A 23,090-nucleotide genomic window follows, 5' to 3' on the forward strand; every position below is an offset into this window, starting at 1 on the left:
CTACTGGGACGCAAGTCGGGGCTTGATCAACCCCGGCTGGGTCGCCTGGGCGAGGGTGTATGATGTTGCGAGACCGGAAACACCCAATGATCCCAGGATACATCACTGAAGATGTGTCCCAGTGCATCCATGAGATGTTTCTTGCATAGAACCCTCATCTTTTGTCAATATCGTCTTTTGTGTTCCAAAAACATGAGGAATTATGACAGCATTTACATTTTTGGGTGATCTCGTGCTGAGTTTGAAACCAGAGACACACAGTCAATTTATTTATTGGCTGTTTCATGTTTTTGTTTCTTATGTCTTGACAAACCTGCTTCCTTTACAGTTATTATTTCAAATATTGTTTTTAAAGTTTTCCTTCTTTTTCAAAGTATCTAAATCACGGTGACATTTGAATGTCTTTAAAAATAATACCTTTAATTTTTCATGTCCCGCCCTTTGAGAAACTCTGACAGAAAGGAAATGAAAACAAAAGTTTAAAAAATCAATAGACAATATATTTCGTCCTCGACACTTTTCAAAGCCTACCATGTCTCTTTTTTGCCTTTGGTGTTTTATTATATTCTTTTTTTCCTCCTTGCTGTGTATCTTATGCTTCTGCTCACCTCCTCCCCTCGATTAACCATTTTTCACCTCTATTTCTGCACATTTTCTCATTTGTCAATTTGTTAGAATAGCTTGAAATGGAAGAGTTTATATTAATTCAATGGAACGGACTCATACGCATACACACCTTCATTTGGGTTCTTCACCCTTCTGCTGTAGCTGAGTTCATTTTTTTCCCTTTATGTTGAGGGACAAATTGTTAGGCATAGAAACCCCTCTAGAGAGTTTGAAAATGTTAAAGTTTCTCAGTTAACTTTTAGTATAGTTTCAGTGGAGCAGTGCAGCAGAAACGTGTTAAGGAATTTAACAGCCCGGCCAGACAGGACTATCTTTTCCAAAATAAAGAGAACATTATTAGCATTGTTTGCTTTGCTGTTAGTCCATATTTAAAATCTCTTCAAAATTTTAATAGAGATTCCAAACACTCTGGTCAGTCCTTTCCACAAAACACTCATCCAGAGTAAGAGAGAAGAAGAAGAAAATAAAGAAACAAAAAAAAAAACCTATTCAGACAGCTGTTTCCTAGCAACACAGCATTTGTTTTCAAACAAAGCTATTTTAAACTTGTTTTTTCTGCTACATTTAATTTGATGGCAAAGAGCCATGCATCATCAAATCAAATTGAAATGAGGAAAGAGTTGTGAGAACAAATGCTAAAGTTATACCATTGTAGTGAAATACAAAAAGATACTTGTATTTATTGTCAGATGAGCACAGTAGTGCATGAGGAATCTCATACCATAGCTTGTTGTCGTGATTATTGATTTGGTGGTTTTTAAGAAGCATTTTGGTACATTGCACTAATTCTGACACTGTTATGAAAAACAAAAAATTGCTATTATATGTTTTATGTATGCATGTACATATATGTGTACATTTTTAAGAGTGTTTTTAGTAATATCTTAAAAGTGAAAAGATATGATAAAGATAGTTGCCAAGTATGGTAACCCATACTCAGAATTGGTGCTCTGCATTTAACCCATCCAAGTGCACACACACAGCAGTGAGAAGTGAACACATCGTGAACACACACCCGGAGCAGTGGGCAGCTATATCCAGCGCTCGGGGAGCAACTCGGGGTTCAGTGCCTTGCTCAAGGGCACTTCAGCCATGAGTATTGAGGGTGGAAGAGAGTGCTGTTCATTCAGTCCCCTCCAACTACAACTCCTACCAGCACTGAGATTCAAACCAGCGACCTTCAGGTTACAAGTCCAACTCTCTAACTATTAGGCCACAGCAGCCCCCTTATAATACTTGATTACTGTTTCTGTATGCTTTCATTACTTTTTTCATTGGCTGATCATTTTTCTAAAGGTTATTCTTTCATGAACATTTTGGGGACTCGTTTTTAATCTTATAAAACAGTAGAAACAATATAAAGGGAAGCTTCCAAATAAAAGCCTCCTGGTCCGTGAATTCACCTGATGATAAGCTTTTGGTTCTGTTCATAAGGAAAGCTGGAATAGGGGGAGAACTTCTCAAGTACTGAGCGCTTGTTAAAAGAATAGAGAGAGTGGAGTATGGGTTCAGCTGGTATTTACGAATTGTCTTGTTTTTATTGTACTAGAGGCATTTTTGTTTACATGAGTTTCCCTTATAACCATCTTCATAAAAGAATGCATAGATCCAATTCCTAAAATGGATAGTTTGGATCAGCTGTTTGGCTTAAAATGGAATGTAAATTCCACACATGGGCTTAATAACGGCTAGTTAGTTTTGCTGTACTTCACTGTTTGCTGTTGTTTTTGGACTAATGCAAGGTTTGCCATAAAGCTACTCACAAAATAATTTGTGGTCACAAAATATGTGCTTTATTGATCCAGTGATTATAGTAAAAATGTGTATTTATTATGTTCTCTAAAAATCTTAAAAGTTGCAAATGTCAATGTAATAATATAAAAATGACAGAATCTGTCTGGTAAAACATGAGCTCATTGATGTGCTTTCAAACATTATTTCAATCATTGCATTATTATTATTCATATTTTTAAACTTTGAATATTTCAAAACCTCTGGGAATACTATAAGTGGTGTAAACTAGGTTTAATCAGTCAATCAGCAGTTTAGGAATTATAACTTAAGGTAAGTTCACATTTACTATTGTTGAGTGATTTTATGTCTGTGAAATTCAGTCATTTAAATTGGAATCCACTTGATCATTAGTTTAGCAGATTTCACATCAGTCTCAGTTGGAAAAGCAAATTTGCTGCATTGTCCAACAAAAAGCTGTTGGTTTGAAAGCAAGGGCGGGGTGGCCAGATGGCCGTCGGCCTGGCTGGTAGTATATCATCAAAGGGAAAAGTGTCCGATCAAGTGACGTTGACGGCCGACAAAAGGGGGCGCTAATGTAATTTACTTTTGCTTATAAGAAACTGAAACTGACACAAAGGAGAGACTGCTTGTGATGGCAAGCAAAAAAAAAAAAAAAAGAGTATTTAGGCAGCTGGTAGGAGCTTATAGAAAAAAAATTAACAGTTACATCAGGTTACATTTGGTAACCCGATTAACCTGAAAAAAGAGGATATAGGCAGCTGGGAGGAGCTAATAGAAAAAAAAAAAAAAACAGTTAAATCAGGTTACCTTTGCCCGCCTCTCACACAACATGTAGCCTATAGGGCTAAAGTAAAGTCCCAGGACAAGTCCACTGCTATTTATCACTGCACATTGTCTGACATAAATATTAATTTCATTCATAAAGAGACCACAGCGATTCTACAACCGCTTATATATAAGAGATATAGAGTGGGGAAACTATGACGTCACTTTGTTGGTGGATTGGCTGTTAGCATGACACTGGATTCCTTGACAAAAAGCCTATAGCATTTTTCTATAGGCTTTTGGATCATCGCAAAAAATACGCTCTGTGTTCAACCATAGTTCATGAAACTTACACGTTTTTTTTAATCAAGAGAATCTTCACAAAATAATATAACTTTGATCAGGGCCGGCCCGCGGCATAGGCGGTATAGGCAAATGCTAAGGGCGCCACTCATCCATAGGGGCGCCAGAATGAGTGAACGAGTGAATTTTTTTTTTTTTTTTTTTTTTTTACATATTTTTTTTATAATAGGCTACTATTTAAAAACCATTAATTTGAAATACTACCAAATAAAGCAAAAAAAGAAAAAAAAAGTCCGGCTCTTCAATCTTCCCCCGCCCATCGAGTGCTTGAAGTGCGTCAGAAACAGAGCGCGCGCACGATCAATTGTTGGTAATTTGTTGTGTAGCGTGCCCGACGCCGCATCCAATGTAGACAGCACTGCTTTTGTTAACACACAGCTCGTAGAAACGGGCCTGGCAGCTCGCGCCAGTTCTAGACACGGTGAAAGTTTCCTGATTGTGACGGAAGGCCGAATTTACATGACACATTATAAATGAGCATAGTCTGCGATAGATACAGTGCCAAAAAGAAGAGAAGAGGATAAAGACAGAGGTAAAGAGATGTAGTGAAAGAACAATTTATTGCATAGGAGTAAGATACTATAATTTCATGGCAGTTATTTTTACCTTAAACTTAATGTTAGCATTTGTTCTGAGTTCTGAGTCCCCAGACTGTGATTTTGTACAATCATGTCAGTTTTAAGACGCATTTTTTAATATCACTTTTTTATTAATGTTTTACTCTACAGTTGTGCAGTTTTGGGGGGATACAGGCCAAAAGTTTGGAAACATTACTATTTTTAATGTTTTTGAAAGAAGTTTCTTCTGCTCATCAAGCCTGCATTTATTTGATCGAAAATACAGAAAAAAATGTAATATTGTGATATATTATTACAATTTAAAATAATTTGTTTTCAATTTATTATACTTTAAATTATCATTTATTTCTGTGATGCAAAGCTGAATTTTCGGCATCATTACTCCATTCTTCAGTGTCACATGTGACATCCGGTCTATCACATGATCCTTAGGAATCATTCTAATATGATGATTTATTATGAGTGTTGGAAACAGTTCTGCTGTAATGTGTGTGTGTGTATATATATATATATATATATATATATATATATATATATATATATATATATATGCTAAAACATGAACACAATGACAGGGTGAACTTGACTTTGATGAATTTTAAAGCCTAAATAAAAGCGGCAGAAATTAAAAACTAAACTACAGCACAGTATAAACGAACTACAGCACCACGGTCACTCGCCTTCAACATCACCACCATTATTTTCAATGTGTTCAGTGAAAAGGATTTACTCTGTGTATAAATTTTAATCCACACTACACGAATCTTTTCATATAAACTGGAATAAATACAAAACTAAAGCCAAACTGAAACTGAATTTAGACATTATTAATAAATAGTATAGTAAATAAATGAAATAATCACAACCAAATGAAAATGAAAACGATAAACGAGCATCTTCCATCTGAAGAGTTGTGCTGCATTTCAGGGCAAAACAAAACAAACATTGTCAACCAACAGTATAAAATGCAGGAAACTATTAATTGGTTATTCTACAATTAATTGTATTACAAATCATACAACGACTGGAAAATGCTGACGTTTAATGTCTCTGACAGCACCTGTAGTCCAATTTGGCAAAAACTGTCTTTTTTAAGAAACCTAACAATTTTTAAAAACCACGAGTGAGTTGTAACTGGTGTATTTAATGTCATATAATAAAATGTGAAAGTATCTTGAGTCTGTGTGAACCAAGGACCTTATTTAGGGATATAAATTAGGGATATAAATATATATATATATATATATATATATATATATATATATATATATATATATATATATATATACACATACATATATATACAGTACAGACCAAAAGTTTGGACACACCTTCTCATTCAAAGAGTTTTCTTTATTTTCATGACTATGAAAATTGTAGATTCACACTGAAGGCATCAAAACTATGCATTAACACATGTGGAATTATATATGGAATTATATACATAACAAAAAAGTGTGAAACTACTGAAAATATGTCATATTCTAGGTTCTTCAAAGTAGCCACCTTTTGCTTTAATTACTGCTTTGCACACTCTTGGCATTCTCTTGATGAGCTTCAAGAGGTAGTCACCTGAAATGGTCTTCCAATAGTCTTGAAGGAGTTCCCAGAGAGATGCTTAGCACTTGTTGGCCCTTTTGCCTTCTGTCTGCGGTCCAGCTCACCCCTAAACCATCTCGATTGGGTTCAGGTCCGGTGACTGTGGAGGCCAGGTCATCTGGCGCAGCACCCCATCACTCTCCTTCTTGGTCAAATAGCCCTTGATGCCTTCAGTGTGACTCTACAATTTTCATAGTCATGAAAATAAAGAAAACTCTTTGAATGAGAAGGTGTGTCAAAACTTTTGGTCTGTACTGTATATATATATAAATATATATAAACTGAGACTCTGGGACGATGGAACTGGAAGTGCTAAAATGCTAACTCACTTCCGGGATTTTGCCTACAAAGTGACATCTTAGGTCCACCACTCTATTGTGAAAATAGAGTAAATGAAGTAGCCTATAAGGTGATTAGTCTGATTAACATGACACAAACATATGAATAATCAAAATGAAGAAATCTGTTGTTTCAGGTTTCTAGACTCTAGAACACTTATAGACTAGGTTTATCACTGTCCTATTATACATTCTGCATTCTGCTCTTTTTATGTAGATTTCATGTATTTTATTTCATACAATAATTCATTTATTTCATAAATAAATAAATAAATAAAATAAATAAAAAATAAAACAATAGAAATAATTGCATAATTTGTAATGGTTTTACTGGTTTTAATTTAAAATGTTATTGTTTTCAATGGAAACTCTTACTGTGCCTATTGGTTTCTACTGTTAACTGGTCTCCTTCTATTGGTGGCTTTTGTTAAAACCACTAAATTCTAATGAAAAATGACCCAAAATGAAATATAGAAAACCCTTATTTAATGGTTTTTAATGGTTAAAAGTTGTTGGTTTGTAATGTTTGTATGGGTATTGTAGTGGAAATCTTTAGAATTTCTGTGAAGGTTTCTATTGTTTTTGTCAGCAGGGTCAGCATGGGTTTTGTGATGTTATTTGTTATAAATGCGATAGGATTGCTGTAATACTGTGAGACATTAGCGACTGTTTGTAGTTGTGGTAGGCCTGTTTGGGAGAAAATGCAGGGCCTTTTTTTACTCCCAGTCCGTCCCTGTTTGAAAGTGATTTTTGTATGAGCTGTGTTTCATCCATCACTACACAAATGACAATAGACTATTTTGCCTACTGAAATTTTTTAACTTTTTTCAACAGTTAGGGTAGGTTGTAACTTCAGCACAACTGATACAACTGGCCTCAGAACTTCTGCAACCCAAATTAAAATTGAAATTCAGTATAAAGAACATGGGACTAGAGTAAAATAAAACAAGAATCTTGACTGGGTCTTCTCAAAATCATCCTGGTAGTAATTCCAACTACAGATCTGGGATCAGAATGACCTTTTCCGACATTGTGTCATTGTGTATTATTATTATTATTATTTTTTTTTTTTAAAGATCAAAACTGAGCTAGCAGAAGAGCTGCTGAGATATTTTGTGATTAAAGTCTCAGGACGAGTTATAGCTTGTTCTGTTGAGAGTCAGTTGAGAACAGCATTTTAACTTTGTGTTCCACATGACCTTCCGTTCGAGAAAGACTGAAGAAGCAGTTGATCAAATCCTAGATCATTATCCTGCTCTCAAATGTGTTGGTGATTGAGTTGTCTTCATTCACATTGGAGTGAATGTGATGATCTGAACTTGTCCAGACTGCATCTGCTCTTTAAATATCAAATAGTGCTTTTCGACATTCTTAAATGCTGTTTCCCGGTATGTGGCATTTAAACAAGAGGATTGCTGAGAATGATGACTCATAAGGGTCACTTCTGATGCTGTGGTGATCTGTGTAGAGTAGAATGAGGTCTCCTGCCAAATATTGTTATAAGAAAGAGTAAAGTGATTTATTTAATTTTTTAAGCAGCGGGGTTGGGATTAATGCCATTTACATTTTGTTGTCCTCAATCCCTTTTCCCTGCTGAAAAGAAGGATATTGCTCTACAGCTTTCAAACGATGGGGTTGGGGAATAAGAAAAATGCCATGAATTTTAAAATATAGTTGTTATGCTTTCAAAAGGTCAGCTTGTTATATGATTATATGAGTTGCAGCCAGAGACTGCGAGAGTTGAATGATGAAAAGTGGGCAGAGAGGGTGAAAGGCTGTCATGAGGATTCAAATGTGATTCATTATGGCCAAATGTGTCCCTCAAAACTTGACTGTGTGAACTGTACATCCTTGTACAACTATGAGGCACTGCGTGAGCGAGCAAAATTTATGAGAAGGAAAAATGGAATAGGAAAAAGTAGAATGGAGATTAATGGTGGACAACTGTAAAAACACAAGTATGAAAACACACACAGAGCCACTTAAGATACTAGCAGAAGGTCATTCTCTCTCCCTTCTGGTTTGAAGCTTGGTAACATATCCTGATTTGGCCTGTAGGGACACGTTTGGCTGTTATTTACAGTGGCTTCCAGTGCGGTTCTATTCCCCTGTTCTCTCTGGCCTTTTGTGAATGCTTGCCATGGAGAGCCACAACACTGGGAAGTTCCAGTGCAGAGCTCAAGGGAGAATCACAGATAATTACAAACCTGACACTGATGTCCTGCACTGACAGACAGACAAGAATGTCCGAATCACAGAGACAGAAACCATTGAGCTGGGAGACCCATGTGAGTAGCTGGAATGATGTATAACAGAATCAGCCTGACGTGAGCTTATTTCAACCTGTTCAGACTTTCCTGCTGGTCACATTTAATTTTTAAAGAACTGTTTTACTTTTCTAACAGAGCTACTTAAGACAGAAAGAGCGGGTTGTTTCAGGTCAAACTCACATCTTTATTTAAAGAACAACTTATGAAATGATACATTTCTGATTCAGATCTAATATAAAAGCTTAAGGACATTTATACTAAAAACGTACATGAACAATTCACACAAAAATTACAAGAGCCACAATTTAGTTTTTTGAACAATGAAAAATGTATTACTTGTTTATATATATATATATATATATATATATATATATATATATATATATATACTGAAAGGTAAAGGTGCCAAATGTTATATTTTTGGACCCCATTGACTTAAAATATCTTTAAAATATATAACAAATTATATGAACTATAAATCCTTTAAATAAATCCTATAAATCCTAAATTCCCTTGGTAACAAAGCTGAATTATCAGCAGCCATTACTTCAGACTTCAGTGCTTCGATCCTTCAGAAATAGTTCTGATATGGTGATTTGCTCAAGAAACTTTATTATTATCAATCTCATTATTATCAAAGTTGAAAAAAATTACAGGTTTCTTTATTGAATAGAAAGTTAAAGAAAACAGCATTTATGTGAAAAATAACTGTTCATGAATTAATTATTTGATATAAAACCTTAGTCTATTATTTGATGTTCAGTGGACCTATTGGTCTATTCTGTTATTTGAAAATTATCATCATCACTACCACATCAGCATCACTGATCGCATGTGATTGCTATTGCTACTAATTACGCCATCAGTGAACGTCCCCTTTTATGTGCTGAGTTCTCCAACCTGTGTGTGTGTGTGTGTGTGTGTGTGTGTGTGTGTGTGTGTGTGTGTGTGTGTGTGTGTGCGTGATGAGAGAGAGATGCTGAATTGCAGAGAAGGGGAGACCATGTGATGTGAGAGCGAATCAATAAAAGGAGTCCTTCCTTCACTTTTCACTTTGCTGCTTCTCTCTTTACTGCAGCAGTTATAGCTTCATTCCCAGCAAATCCTGGGAAACAGTGGGGGAAAATCACTGCTCGTCTTTCTCTGCTCCACTCTCTTCAGTTCCACAATATATTGTTGTCATCAAGGTTTACAATATATAAAGCTCATCCTCCTCTTTCCTAGCCCTTTTCCACCCTCTCTTGGTTTCCCCCTCACACTATCATTATATATTAATAGGACTGCTTCCTTTGTCCACCTGGACCTTTTATTGATATTTGGACCACACTGTTCGAAGGCGAGAGTGTGGCACAGTCTGGTTTAATTATATTTTCAGTTTCTTTACATTTATCATGCGTGTGAATAACTTATTTTGTGTCTAATAGTACGAAATAAATGCAATCATTTGAAGCTTTAGTTAACTGTCTCTTTCTGAATCAGATTGAATTGTGTGAGGGGAATAATAATTGCAATGTCTTATATGTTTTTTTCCTCACACTTTACAGAGAGAGTGGGAGAATCTCCTTCATTAGAGAACATCATGGGCATCAGAACCCCATCACACAAGCTATCAGACTGTAGCCAGTCAGTGTACGTGGGAATGATTTGTAGGCATGACTGATAGTAGCCGATGGGCAAATTTGGCCAGGATGCCAGGGTTACTTTCACCTCTTGAGAAATACCCTCAAGTACTATGTCACTGACTTCTTCTTTTTTTTTTTCTTAAGTTTCTACAGACATTTATGGGTCAAGGACATGATGCTCATTTTCCTTTGAAAGTCACAGATCTTTACAGCTTTTCTTTAAAGGCATGGTTTTACTTTCTGAATTAAAGTGGCATGAGCCTTTTAATTGCCTCATTAAAAATTAAAAAGTTGAACAGAAGAATGCAGTTTGGATTGATTTAAACAAAACCGCTTCACTGCTTCAATTATTTGGAAACAATTGACAAAGCATGTGTAGTTGCTGTTTAGAATGGAGATGAATGGTGATTAGATTGTGTTATATGTATGAGATTCCTCAGAATGTTAGAATGTTAGTATCTTAGAAAAAAATATCAAATGCTATTTATAAATTATATTAATTAATTAATTATTCATATTTATAAACAAAGTATATATTTAAAAACTTTTTAGAAAATAATAATTTAGTCAATTATGCCACATTTCATTTTTAGAATGATTAATTTTAAACATTTCTAGAATATGGTAAGAGTGCATTTAAGAACTAGACCCCCCCCCCCCCCCTTAAAAATCAGTTGGCTTTTAAAATAAGCTGTCCCTTGGCTTCTTCTCAAAATGTTTTACAAAGTTTGACTTTGGCATTTGAGGGAGAGCATGCAGGCCACTGCCTCTTCACAGATCTCTGCTTCTGTCGTCATGCTCTACCATCCATGAAAACACACTTCTGCAAGCGCACATACAAGGACAGAGCACCACTTTTTATGTTAAAAGCAGAACATATTATATTCAAAGCCAAGACAACTCAGACAAAGATGCAAAGAATAAGATGTAAATACAGCTGCTGTCCACATTTATCATAGGTGCACCCGCCCCCTTTTCAGTTTAAGTCTTTCCAGCATCGCTTGCCTAAGGCTTCTGGCTGAGATGCAGGTCTTACTGGACGCTCCAACTAACACACACACACACACACACCTACACCTGCATCCAAAAGCTCTTTTCTGTCCACCATCAAGTAGTCTTAGCATGGGGCAGCAGTTCCCTGAGGCCCAGTAGTGGGTTTAGATGCTGCACCTCTTCAATCCTGTTACATCAAAGTTTGCACACTCTCTCTGTACTGATACATGTGCATCCATATGAGATTAGAGTAAAAGTTAAACTGTACTGAAAACTCTTCAGTATAGTTTTTAATGATACATAATACCTGTACCTTTGTTTGCAATGAAAGTGAGGCCAGAAAATTTCAAGTGAGTGGAGCATGGTGACAGAGTGGACCTCAATGCCTATTTCACAAACCTTTTTACGACAGCCTACATTACATAAAAATAGGGATACAAATTCCAGCAGCTAAAAATGGCATTACAATATGTACTAAAAGTAGCCTAAAGTTATTGTAAACTATTAACTATGCTTAAAACCCATCTTTTTTACTTAAGTACAAGGTGTCCGTGTCATGTTGTGACTTTAAAGTCAGGTAGTGTGTGATCCACAGTTGTTTAGTGTATGAGGGCCAGTTTTCCTCTTATACCTAACTTTTACAAAGTCAGTAAGTGATACCTAGTGTTTTTAAACCTGGTCGGATTTTTTAAAAGTAATGTCTGTGACCATCATACAGTATGGATTTTCTATGAAATCTGTCAACTCAAATCTGTAGACTGCCTCTGACTTTCGCCAGCTAGTGTCAACTTCTCCAGGCAGTAAATCAGTGGAAAATCAGGGCAAAAGTTGTATAGTGTATTCCAGCCTTCAGAGTAAAATTACAGTATATTCTGCTTTGAACATCTAGAATCCTATTGTGTTGATGATGACGAAGATGATGCTATGTTTTCCAAGTAATTTGAGATCATTGGGAAGTTCAACCTATAGAAATTGGATCTCAGGTGTGATGCATGGGACGATGAGTAAAGACAAATCAAGAACTGTTTTACAGTGGTAGCACACTTGAATTGAATTGATTGCTTATATTAACAGCTTTGTGTTTGCCACAGAATAGAAGCACAAAACTGAGAGATCAGTGCTCATCCACCAGGATCTTATTACTACTTATTCTATTTATTTATTTATTACTTTATACATGAAAATTGTTCTTATGTTCATGCATTTGAGCAATTATTGTAATGTATGCAGATTTTTTCTTCTTTCCTCGTTATATTGGGTGAGCCAGCCATCAATCTGAGTGGGCCAGTGGCACAACTAATAAAGGTTGTTCTCTTCTGAAACCTTTAATTGTTTATGTCTAATAAAAAAAAATTATGGGGTCACCACAGTCAGTGCTGTAGTTAGGTTATGCAGGGCCTCATTTGAAATATCTGGGCCCCTCTGGGGACGCATAGAATCATCATTACCTTTCTTCCCGCTAGTGACGGTCCTGACCCCAATGTTTCCATATGGGGCACTTGGGCATAATCATCTCATTATTGCATTGGGTGCAACTGACCCTTTTATCACGTGGATTTCACTTGTGTGTTTTCAGTAATTGTGTGGAAAATTTAATTGTTGCTAAACTGACTGACACTGAGATGATCGCCTGATTAATCTCTGTGCTGTCAGATGTAATCACCAGCAACTGGCGAGGGTAGAATATTTAATGGATAACATGACAAAAACATCTGTGCTCCGAGAATCATAACGGTCTCGGTTGGCTCAAACTGCGCGCTTCAAGTATCAATTTGATGAGGCTTATAAAACGAACTGCTCATTTTAAAAACAACTTCAGTTATTGTATTGCGTCCTCGAATTCAATTTGACTTCCATTGCTCACCCAGTCCTTCGTGACGGGTCCTTTAACTGCATGTTGGGCTACTGAGAGCGGAGTGGGAGTTTCTTAAACTAGACAGGGGTGTGGAAAAGTCGTATCAGTGCCGACGTTGTCTGGGAGCGAAACTGAGCGCGCACCGGGAACGCGCTTAACGGACAGCGATGAGCTTGGCTTGCGAGTAGGAACCCCGTCTGCTCTGCCGCGCTAGTCTTGTCAAAACGAGACATCCCTCGCCCACTGTCCGGTAAACTACGACACCCTGGGAAACGGATTGAATTCCCTCCTCAAATCACAGCATCTTTACCGCCACAATCTGTCCATCCCGTTTACAGCTCAGGAATACAAAGTTGTATCACTTTTAAACGACTCTTCGGGACTGAATGCCAGTTTTGGACAGACACATTTTTTGTGTGTTTTGAGTTACGTTGGTTTGGATATATACACGCGTGCGTCGACTAAAATCGTACCGTGTTTCCCCCCTGTTACTTAGTGTGGAATATCTGAAGATTTTATTCAGTGCCCCAGAAGGAAAGAAAAATACTTTGAAGAACTGCTTATGGAAATTTGAGGAGTTTTATTTATTTATTATTATTTTCCTTATCCAGTAGGCTACGTATGATATTACGATGTGTGTGGTTCGAGAGTCTTCGCCGCCCCTTTTAGACCAGAATTAGTCAGTGTGGTCCCGGAGTAGATCAGTGTCTTCTCGATCTCACGCACTCTCCTCACTCTTTTTTTCTTCTTTTCCCCCAAAGGTTATTTACCTATTTCCATGGAATAACTTATCAGGAAAACAACTGAACGACAAAGTGTCTTGTTTCCCCCCACCGCCTGTAACTGACAGGCGGTTTAAGGTTTGTTCTTCTCCGGAGAATGCTCAATGATCGATGGGGAATCATGAACAGCTCACCGGAACTCGAAGACGGACAGCGGGGCAAAAATCAGGTGCGTCTCCCACTCGCTTACACTTCGTAAAATATACTGAATGTAGTTTTAGGATGAGACACAATACCTACTCATCTATGTGCGTGTGGGGGTACAGAGAGAGCATAATGAGTTGAGCGCGGCTTGTTCCTGTCACTCCGCATAAGCGCGCCCGTAGATCATGATCGCGGCAGAAAGTGGCTGTTTTGTTCCGCGTTATGCGGTAGCCGAAGAAAAGGGCGCCAGTCACGCGAATTGCATGCAGCTTGTCTGTGGATTTGGCACTAAGTGCTGGTGTAGGTTTAGTGGCAGAGGAGGGAGGGGAATTTTTATATTTAATGAATGGATTAATTTTTTGGTTGTGCCATTGATGTTGTGTTGGGAATGACAATACTACACTCTCTCTCTGTGTGTGTGTGTGTGTGTGTGTGTGTGTTGATAAGCCACAGAGGCACTTTAGTGAGTTTCCCAAATCACAGCCAAGGTTAGATAGAATGAGGCACACGCGTGTATGTGTTAAAAGTGTGTAAAACTGGTTTATGGTGAATGTATGTTTTAATGGACAGTAGTGATTTATAATCTGGGTTCAGTTTTGTCTGTGTCAGTGACGTGGATAGAGAACCCTTAAAACAGACACACATGTTCAAATACAGTGAAAAACAAAACGCATCAAACGCTATCAAAAGCAATAACAAAACCAACGCATAGCTCGATAAATACTCAAGGCTTGGGTACACACCCACACCATCACATAATCAACTTCACAGACTGTAGGGGGAGAGTAGACAGTGCAGTAATTATTCAAGTGTTTTGTTTTTTTGTTTTGTTTCGTTTTTTTTTTAAAATCCTGCAGGTTGATTAGGCTTAAATGTTGTGCAGAAGACATCTAAGACTTTACATCAATTTAAATGGCTACAAAATTGGGTTCTATTTTAAGCTTTTGACATTTGAATTTGGCAAAAGATAGTTTTTATTAAATAAGGATGGATTTTCTCAGCACACACACAACTGCAGTGGTGGAGTGGAATTGATTGAATCCATTATTGCTGACAACAGTCCACACATTTTAAACTATTGACTTTAAGTGACTGTTTCTCTGGAAATCGGTGTGTTTTGTTTGTTTTAGCTGGAAAAGTTATTTAGAAGAATGATGTTGCAAGGAACATCTGATGATTAATGTCCCTTGTGTTTCCACTGCACATTCATACATGCCCGTCTGTTTTAAAAATCAGCACCATGGACAGTAACGACCACATGCCATGTGTCACATTCAGAACCATGGACAGAACCTGTTGAATCTGCATCCGGAGGACATAATTTATGAATATCTTAATATACCTTTTTTTGTTTGTTTAAAACCAGCATAACCACAAGAACTGCTAATGAAAACACAGACACACACACACAAACACACAAACACATACACACAAGTATGTGGTAGATTTTTTACTCATAGGCTGATAAGTACTACATTATGGCACAGTGAAACTTATCCTTAAAAGGTCTCCCCCTTTAGGAGAAAGTGTGAATTGAAATTCTGGCTACTATTTCAGGATAAAATACTATTTCTGAAGTGAAAGTGAAGTGACATTCGGCCAAGTATGGTGACCCATACTCAGAATTTGTGCTCTGCGTTTAACCCATCCGAAGTGCACACACACAGAGCAGTGAACACACACACACACTGTGAGCACACACCCGGAGCAGTGGGCAGCCATTTATGCTGCAGCGCCCGGGGAGCAGTTGGGGGTTCGATGCCTTGCTCAAGGGCACCTAAGTCGTGGTATTGAAGGTGGAGAGAGAACTGTACATGCACTCCCCCCACCCACAATTCCTGCCAGCCCGGGACTCGAACTCACAACCTTTCGATTGGGAGTCCGACTCTCTAACCATTAGGCCACGACTTCCCTCATTTCTAATGAGATTGTTGAACTGATATATGTCTTGGTGTCTGTTGTGGATCTCCTAAAACACTAAAACAATAATGATCCTTAAATGAACTATAGCAATGTTTTTTTAAAACCATTCCTGCTGGTGAGACTCCAGGAACGGTTCAAAATCCCCTGAACCAATGATCAGCAAATGTGCAAGACAACTGCACTATGCAGACTAGACTGACCAATTATAAACCTCACATTAATAATACAGGGGCCATTAACAACATGTGCAGATTTACAAACATAATAGGATGTACTGTACAACTGTAATAAAGAAGGCAGTTTACAATGGTAAGTTAAAAATACATATAAAAGGAAGAGCAGCCATGAATCGCACCACCCATTCACAGATTGATCTTTGAATGACTAATGCTTTCTCCCTGTATGGGAAGAAGGGAGGAGATGGAAACATCAAGAGATAAGTTGAGAGGCATGTCAGGTTGGACCGGAAGGGAGTTCATGGGATTCCTGTTAGCTTTAGGATATGTTGTAAGGCAAACACACCCATACATTTGATTGTGCGTTGTTTTGCATGAAATTAGCATTCCACAGCATGTGTTGCTGTTGAAACAAATTCCCTGTTTATGCATGAACTGAAACAGTGACATCTCTTGAATTTTGCTAACATCCTTTAACTGTGTATGTGTGCGGCAGAGTATTTTCTGTATATGTGTCCTTGTGAATATTTATTTTTTGCCTTTCTCATTTTCTTATTCTCCTCTTGCCTATCATTTTCTCCTCTGCTCTCTTTGTCCCTCTCTCTCAGCATCTGTCTCCTACCCTGCCTCACCCTGTCAGTCAGTCTCCTACTTCTTTTCCCTCCATCAGGTCAAACACTGATGTTTTTGTCAATAGAGGCCTGGGTGGGGTGCATGATCGTTTTCTTTCTTTTATTTTCCCTGTCCTGCCTTTCCCTTGAACTCGTCTCACTTTCTCATCTACCCTTTCCCATGTTAATGCATTCTCACAAATATTGTGTAGGGATCGTGAGCTATGGACACATCACCCAAGAGCACTTCAGTGAAGAATAGAGATTTGCCTTGGCCATTCTGTGCAGAGTATTGTGCCTTTGCACCCTGATGAAACTCAGTTAGTGCTGCATTAGTACCTGTTTTCTCTTCTCCCTCCCATCCACTTTCTGTTACACATTCATTGCCACATCTGACAATAGCCTCAAGCCATTAGCCATTGTTCACTCACTGTAAAGATTATAGAATGGCATTCTATGCTGTGCTTATAGAAATCATAAACATCTGTGGTGAATTTTTTATAAATTTAGGCTGAATCATAAATCATGCTTATGGGTTAAGCGTGCTGAAAGTGCACTTACTACGCAGATGAGAAGCTATGCAAGTGGCATATTTCTTTCTGTTTCTTTTTTTTCTGTTTGTTTGCTTTTTTTCAGTGGGTGCACTCATTATGTGGATTTCAACATGACTCACTACATTCAGAACTGCCTATTCTATTGTAAATCAAGTTAAAAATAATGTTCTTATTTATTTTTTATTTTTTCATCTCACCATGTACAGTGCCCTTCAAAGTTTGGAAACATCTCAGGAGAAGTGGGGTTTTGAAGAATATCAGCATAAATTCTTCATAATCTTGTGATGACTTAGAGCATCTCCAAACTGTGTTCTGACGGAACTATTTGTGTCTAAATTTTATTGCCAATCAGACAGTAGAGCACCCCCCCCCCCAAAAAAAAAACCGTGGGTCATTTTGAAAACTGTAATCTAGCAACACAGCTGCAAATGAGGCATGATTTTGTAGTAATTGTACAATAATAATATTAATAATAATATGCTGATACATTTCCAAACTTTTAGAGGGCACTGTACAGTGTATACTTAAAAATCTTTGCTTTTCGGTGTGTATACATCTAATTTATCTGTTTTAAGATGGTCCTTTCTTGCAGGCTTAAAGCTTTCATGTAAGATTTGAAATATGTGCTTTGATACGTTTGCTTCTGTTTATCCACACTCTGGTCATACAGTATATTAAACTAATCAAAGTTTGTTCTTGCAAATGCATTAAGAATCCTCATCAACTGATGATTTGATGCTTTATGTTTCAATGAACACATAAACACACACATAGGCTCTCACTCTTACAGAGTACACTTTGGTGGCTAAAAACAGTAATGATAGGAAACTAATTAATACAGCACAGTGACTGAATCATTCATTAACAACAAAAGTCCTAATCTTCTTAGAATTAGAGGAAGAGAAAGCAAAAAAGGATTGGGACAGAGGATGTACAGCCACAGTGCTGATGTGGGTATTGTGGCTAAACTTCAGAGCTGGTCAAAAGATCCATATGCTGTCAACACTGTCATTTAAAAACAGATTGTTTTGGTGGTCTTCCTTGTAATAATTGTACTGTGAGTCACTTTTGCTTAACATTTACATACTTCTTACCCTTATAAGTGGCTTAAATACTACCAAAACATAATCTTTTAGGCTTTTCTTGAAATTGTTAACCTACGGCTATTCTAAACCATAATCTTGTGTCACCATGCTAACTTGTGTACTCTGAATCCTGGGTATAAGGATTTAAGATTTCACACTATATATATATATATATATATATATATATATATATACCTTTTTATATGCATATTTATTAGTTTAGTAACACTAAGCACAGTACATTGCCAGTTTTAATAAATGTGTGTCCATCTATGGATTTTATCACCACAGGAGTCGGCTTTGCATGATTTAAGCCATTTAATATGTAAAAACAAATAATATGGTCTCTGGTTAACATGTTTTCTCTGTCACCATTTGATGTGAACACTTTGTGCTTTGCTCCGAGTTACCTAGCACAGTATGAAAATTTGTTCAGTTCAGTTTTGTTTTTGAATGCAGTTTTCAGTTCAGTGATTGTAATCTCATACTCTCACTACATCATTAATACTAAGAATATATATTGTAGCCAACAATATTCTCTTGAATGTCGTCCTTAATATTCAAGCACAATTTGGGCAATCAAGTTTCTACCATGAATAAATCATGCAACAGTACTGCTTGTTGTTTGTTGACCTTATGTGGATATCTTGTTTTCACTAGTTATTAGTTATTTGGCATTGCTATGAGTTAAATATTGATGAAGACTGGCACTGTTTATGTGTGGTTATTTAGATGTGTGTGTGTAAGTGTGTGTTTGTTTTGATATCTGAATGCATCGTTATAAGACTATTTTTTGTACCTTGCTTTGTCTTGTTCACTCTCCAGAGCTAAATATTGCAGAGTTCACTTCATATTGAAAAACAAATACAAATACAAATGCAATTTATTTATGTATTTTTATTATTATTATTTTTTTTTTGCTCGGTGAGACTTTTTGCATTTAGTGAATTAAAATTCAGACTGGCTAAAGAAAGTGGTGTTAGTGAGAAAAATAAAATTTAAGACTTAAGTTGTTTGGAGAACTCATTGCATCATGTTGCCTGAGTCAACTAAGTTAAAAATATATATTTATTTACAGTTTTGAGGAGTGCAGTCTTATGAAATATATGCAGTAGTTCTGTAGAAAAGTGAATGTTGCAAATTCATGATGAGTAAAAATGTGTGGTTGCTGATAGCATACTTAGTTCGTCAGTTTAGAGACTTCGGCTGTTTACACTAGTGCATTTTAATTTTACTTTTGCTACGGTTACGCCTGTCATTTACACTACTCTGGTGTTTTCGACCCTTGAAAACTGAGACTTTTGAAAATGCTGCAATCCCTGTTTTAGTTTGAAAACTTCGGGGTTGCATTTCAGTGTAAATGGACCAAAACTGAGACTTTTAGCATGGCTGCCCACATTCACTCTGCATATCCTTGACGACCATCTAAACAATAACATCATACTCATAGTTGTACCCATAGATACTGTAGATAGATTCCCCACTCGATCGCTCAAAGCATGTAGCAGCATCCGGCATGTAAACAATAGGGCATCTACTTATACATGGTTGTACATGCCTGATTGGTCAAGTGAACTGCGTTTTCAGTTTTGTAGTGTGGACGGAGATTGTTTCTGAAACGCAGTCAAAACACCAATGTAGATGAGGATTGTTTTCATTTTAAAATGCTGTTTTAAACTGAAAACACACTAGTGTAAACAGGGCCTTAGAAGTTTAGAAGTTTAATAGTGAATAATACTGAATCAAGTTTAATTTTAAATAAATCTAAATGTTTGAATAATGCTATTTTATATAAATATAGCTCTTGTTGGCCACCAACTCAAGTGTTCAGTGTAGTGCTGTACAGCAAATAGTTGTATACGGTCATTTTGGCTTTCCGCCTAATTCCCTTATGAACCTTAACCTGTCAACTGATTAGGTGTTTTTAAGTCAGACATTTGGAATCAAGTGAATGTCCAGAGTGCAGAGAAATTGAGAAAATCGCTTAATTATTCCTGCATATAAGGTTTTGTTTTCATGAAATAAGTGTGTGTGTGTGTGTGTGTGTGTGTGTGTGTGTGTGTGTGTGTGTGTGTGTGTGTGTGTGTGTGTGTGTGTCTGTGTGTGTGTGTGTGTGTGTTTGTGTGTGTGTGTGTGGTGAGGGGTGGGGGGCAGTCAAGGCATCAAAACCAAAGCAAGTGTGTGACTGTAACGGATTAAACTCCGTAATCTTCGGGAAGAAGGAGACGGAACCGGCAGACAATCAAAATGAAAGCTTTAATAATCAAAATAAACACAAAACAGCGCAACAGCCCCTCGCAGACGACTGTTGCGCACAAATAAAAAGCAAACACAAACTAAAACCCAGGCCTGGTCCTCTCTCATCCTTCACTGTCGTTGCTCCAGTTTTATATCCTTCCATCTCCTCCGTGGGACTCGAGACCGGTGGGTCGAACAGGTGTCGCTCATCTCCAATCACTCCACCGGCCTCACTCCTGTTCCCACGTCTCTCGGCCCCGCCCCACTCGTCAAATACCCCCATCGCCCCTCGCAGGCCGGGGGTACCCTTGAGACTGCGCTCTACCCCCCCCCCCCCTCCCTCCGGGGGGACCGCTCACGGGGACCTGCGGGAACCTGGGGGTAAGACAGACAAGGCGAGAGAAAAGGAGATGGAAGGAGGAGCAACAGAGACGAGAGAGGGGAGGAGAAAAAAAAAATTCCGGTTCCCAGACGCACTGCTGCTCGGCCCTCCACCAGCTGGGTGATCTCCTCCGCGGTGCCTGGTGGTGGCACTGGACGGCCCTCGGCGGACGGCACGACACTCCTCCACCGCCCGATGGACGGCGACGGCTCCTCCGGTTTTGGGCAGCCGGCAGGAGTCCCCCATTCCCTGCTCCTCCAGATTCCTTCACGGAGGCAGCAGGCTCCGGCCCCCTGGCGAACGGCACTGACTGCTGCTCGATGGCACCGCGGATTCACCACAGCGGCAAGGGATCTTCAGCAGCACGTCCCTCCTTCTCCCAGGCTTCGGCACCACTGTAACGGATTAAACTCCGTAATCTTCGGGAAGAAGGAGGCGGGAACTGGCAGACAATCAAAATGAAAGTTTTAATAATCAAAATAAACACAAAACAGCGCAACAGCCCCTCGCGGACGACTGTTGCGCACAAATAAAAAGCAAACACAAACTAAAACCCATGCCTGGTCCTCTCTCGTCCTTCACTGTCGTCGCTCCAGTTTTACATCCTTCCATCTCCTCCGTGGGACTCGAGACCGGTGGGTTCGAACAGTTGTCGCTCATCTCCAATCACTCCAACCGGCCTCGCTCCTGTTCCCACGTCTCTCGGCCCCGCCCCACTCGTCACAGTGACATTCTTAGGTCTTGGTAAATTTCTGAAGTCATACGCTAAACTGGCTTTTGTGCATTAGGTTGTTGATTAATGACATTATTTAGCATCACTTTGCCCTTCTGCTCTGTGTTTGTATATGTTTATGCTTATGTGTGCAGTATATTGGGATGTGGATGTGTGAGTTGATTTAACACTGAGTGGTAATAGCATCATTAAGGCGAAATGATGTGATCAGAAATGTCAAGGTTAATCACTGAACTAATTACAGCCAAGAGATTGAGATTAAAGGAGGGGGGAAAGATCAAGAGACAGTTCACCTTCTCAAGATTTACCAGTCTGTAACCACATCTCGCATCCTGAGGACTAAAGGCACGCAGACACACACAAACAGTCTGTCAGATGATGACTGTACGGGGGCGGCAGCTATTAGGGTTGCTAATGGCAATAGTTTCACACACCGTTTTTGAAAAAACCAATAAACTGACAGATTGAGTGAAAGATTCGAAACGCGAAGGAGGGAGAAAGAGACACACATTGCAGGTTTCACACTAAAGATCCAGGCCCACGGTAACAGTAATCCAGCGTATGAATTATTTACACTGCATCTAAACTCAATCTAGCGAACACAGATCAATTCCTCTGCACAACATACAGGGGAGGGGAAAGAAGGGATGGAACGAAGGAGGGAGGCAGCGAGGGAAGGAGAGAGGGGGCAGATTGATAAATGAATTTAAGAAGTTATTCAAATGCTAAATTATTTACATGTCAAATCAGTCAGAAGAGCTGAGAATGGATAGCTGCAAGATTGCCTCATTTTAAGGCAGTGCAGAGGGATGGAGTGAGGTAAGAGAACTGGATAAGAGGCATTGAGAGAGAGGCCAGAGGATTAAATAAATAAAACATGTGAATTTATGACCAGTAACTGCTTATATGCAAAGAATCGAGAATTAAGGGAGGTGACTCTACCAGAAACCATGAAGCACTGTGTGTTTTTACCACACTGAACTCTAGAACTAATCCCTGAAAAACAATCTACTGTTTAAGAGGCCATTTTATATACACTCCCTCTGGTTCTCCAGCTTGTATAAATCAATGAAAGTGGGACCAACATTAGTGGTGTTGAAACTACTGAGGGCAAGTGAGATCGGTTTAAGTGTAGTTACTGTAAGTGGACTGTAGAAATGCAGGTCCATTTACACTCTAAAGTCATTCCCGCTGGTGTACAGTATGTGCATTATTTGTAATTTCCAGGCAACCTGTATTTTCATTGCTTTCTTTATGACAGTTTGGTTATGACAGTTTTTATTTCTATTATTGATACCGTAACTGTTAGCTGATTTGACAAACCACAGTTGCAAATGGATCCATACAGTAATTTTTACCCTAAGAACCTAAGTTCAAAAAGCCATTTTACTTTGCTAAACTTTTATTACAAGACACTTAAGCACCATATTGGTTATCGGATGATAGTAGAGCTTTTTAATTAACCACTTTGGTTTTAGTTATCCTTGCTTATTTCCCCTATTTTGTACATTTAGATGACCTTAATCCTTTAATAGCACTGTAAAATGTAATGTTTTGCAGATGCCACAAGAATGATTTCTGAAGGATCATCTGGAACTACAGAACAGAGTAATGATTCCTAGAAATCCAGCATTACCTTCACTGGAATAAACTACATTATAATATATATATATTTGAAATCAAATAAATGCAGCTTT

General features: G+C 38.2%; 1 protein-coding gene across 1 annotated transcript in view; it reads left to right on the forward strand.

The window, feature by feature from the left end:
- The first annotated feature begins 13,183 nt into the window (after window positions 1-13,183).
- The window catches only part of fibcd1b (fibrinogen C domain containing 1b), a 75,669-nt gene continuing 65,762 nt past the window's right edge, over window positions 13,184-23,090 (forward strand). The window contains exon 1 of the mRNA XM_059550573.1: window positions 13,184-13,716. Coding sequence (XP_059406556.1) covers window positions 13,645-13,716 — 72 coding nt within the window. The 5' untranslated portion in view covers window positions 13,184-13,644. The remainder of the gene's footprint in view (window positions 13,717-23,090) is intronic.

Source organism: Carassius carassius, chromosome 5 (genome assembly GCF_963082965.1).
Source record: "Carassius carassius chromosome 5, fCarCar2.1, whole genome shotgun sequence".
Classification (NCBI taxonomy): domain Eukaryota; kingdom Metazoa; phylum Chordata; class Actinopteri; order Cypriniformes; family Cyprinidae; genus Carassius; species Carassius carassius.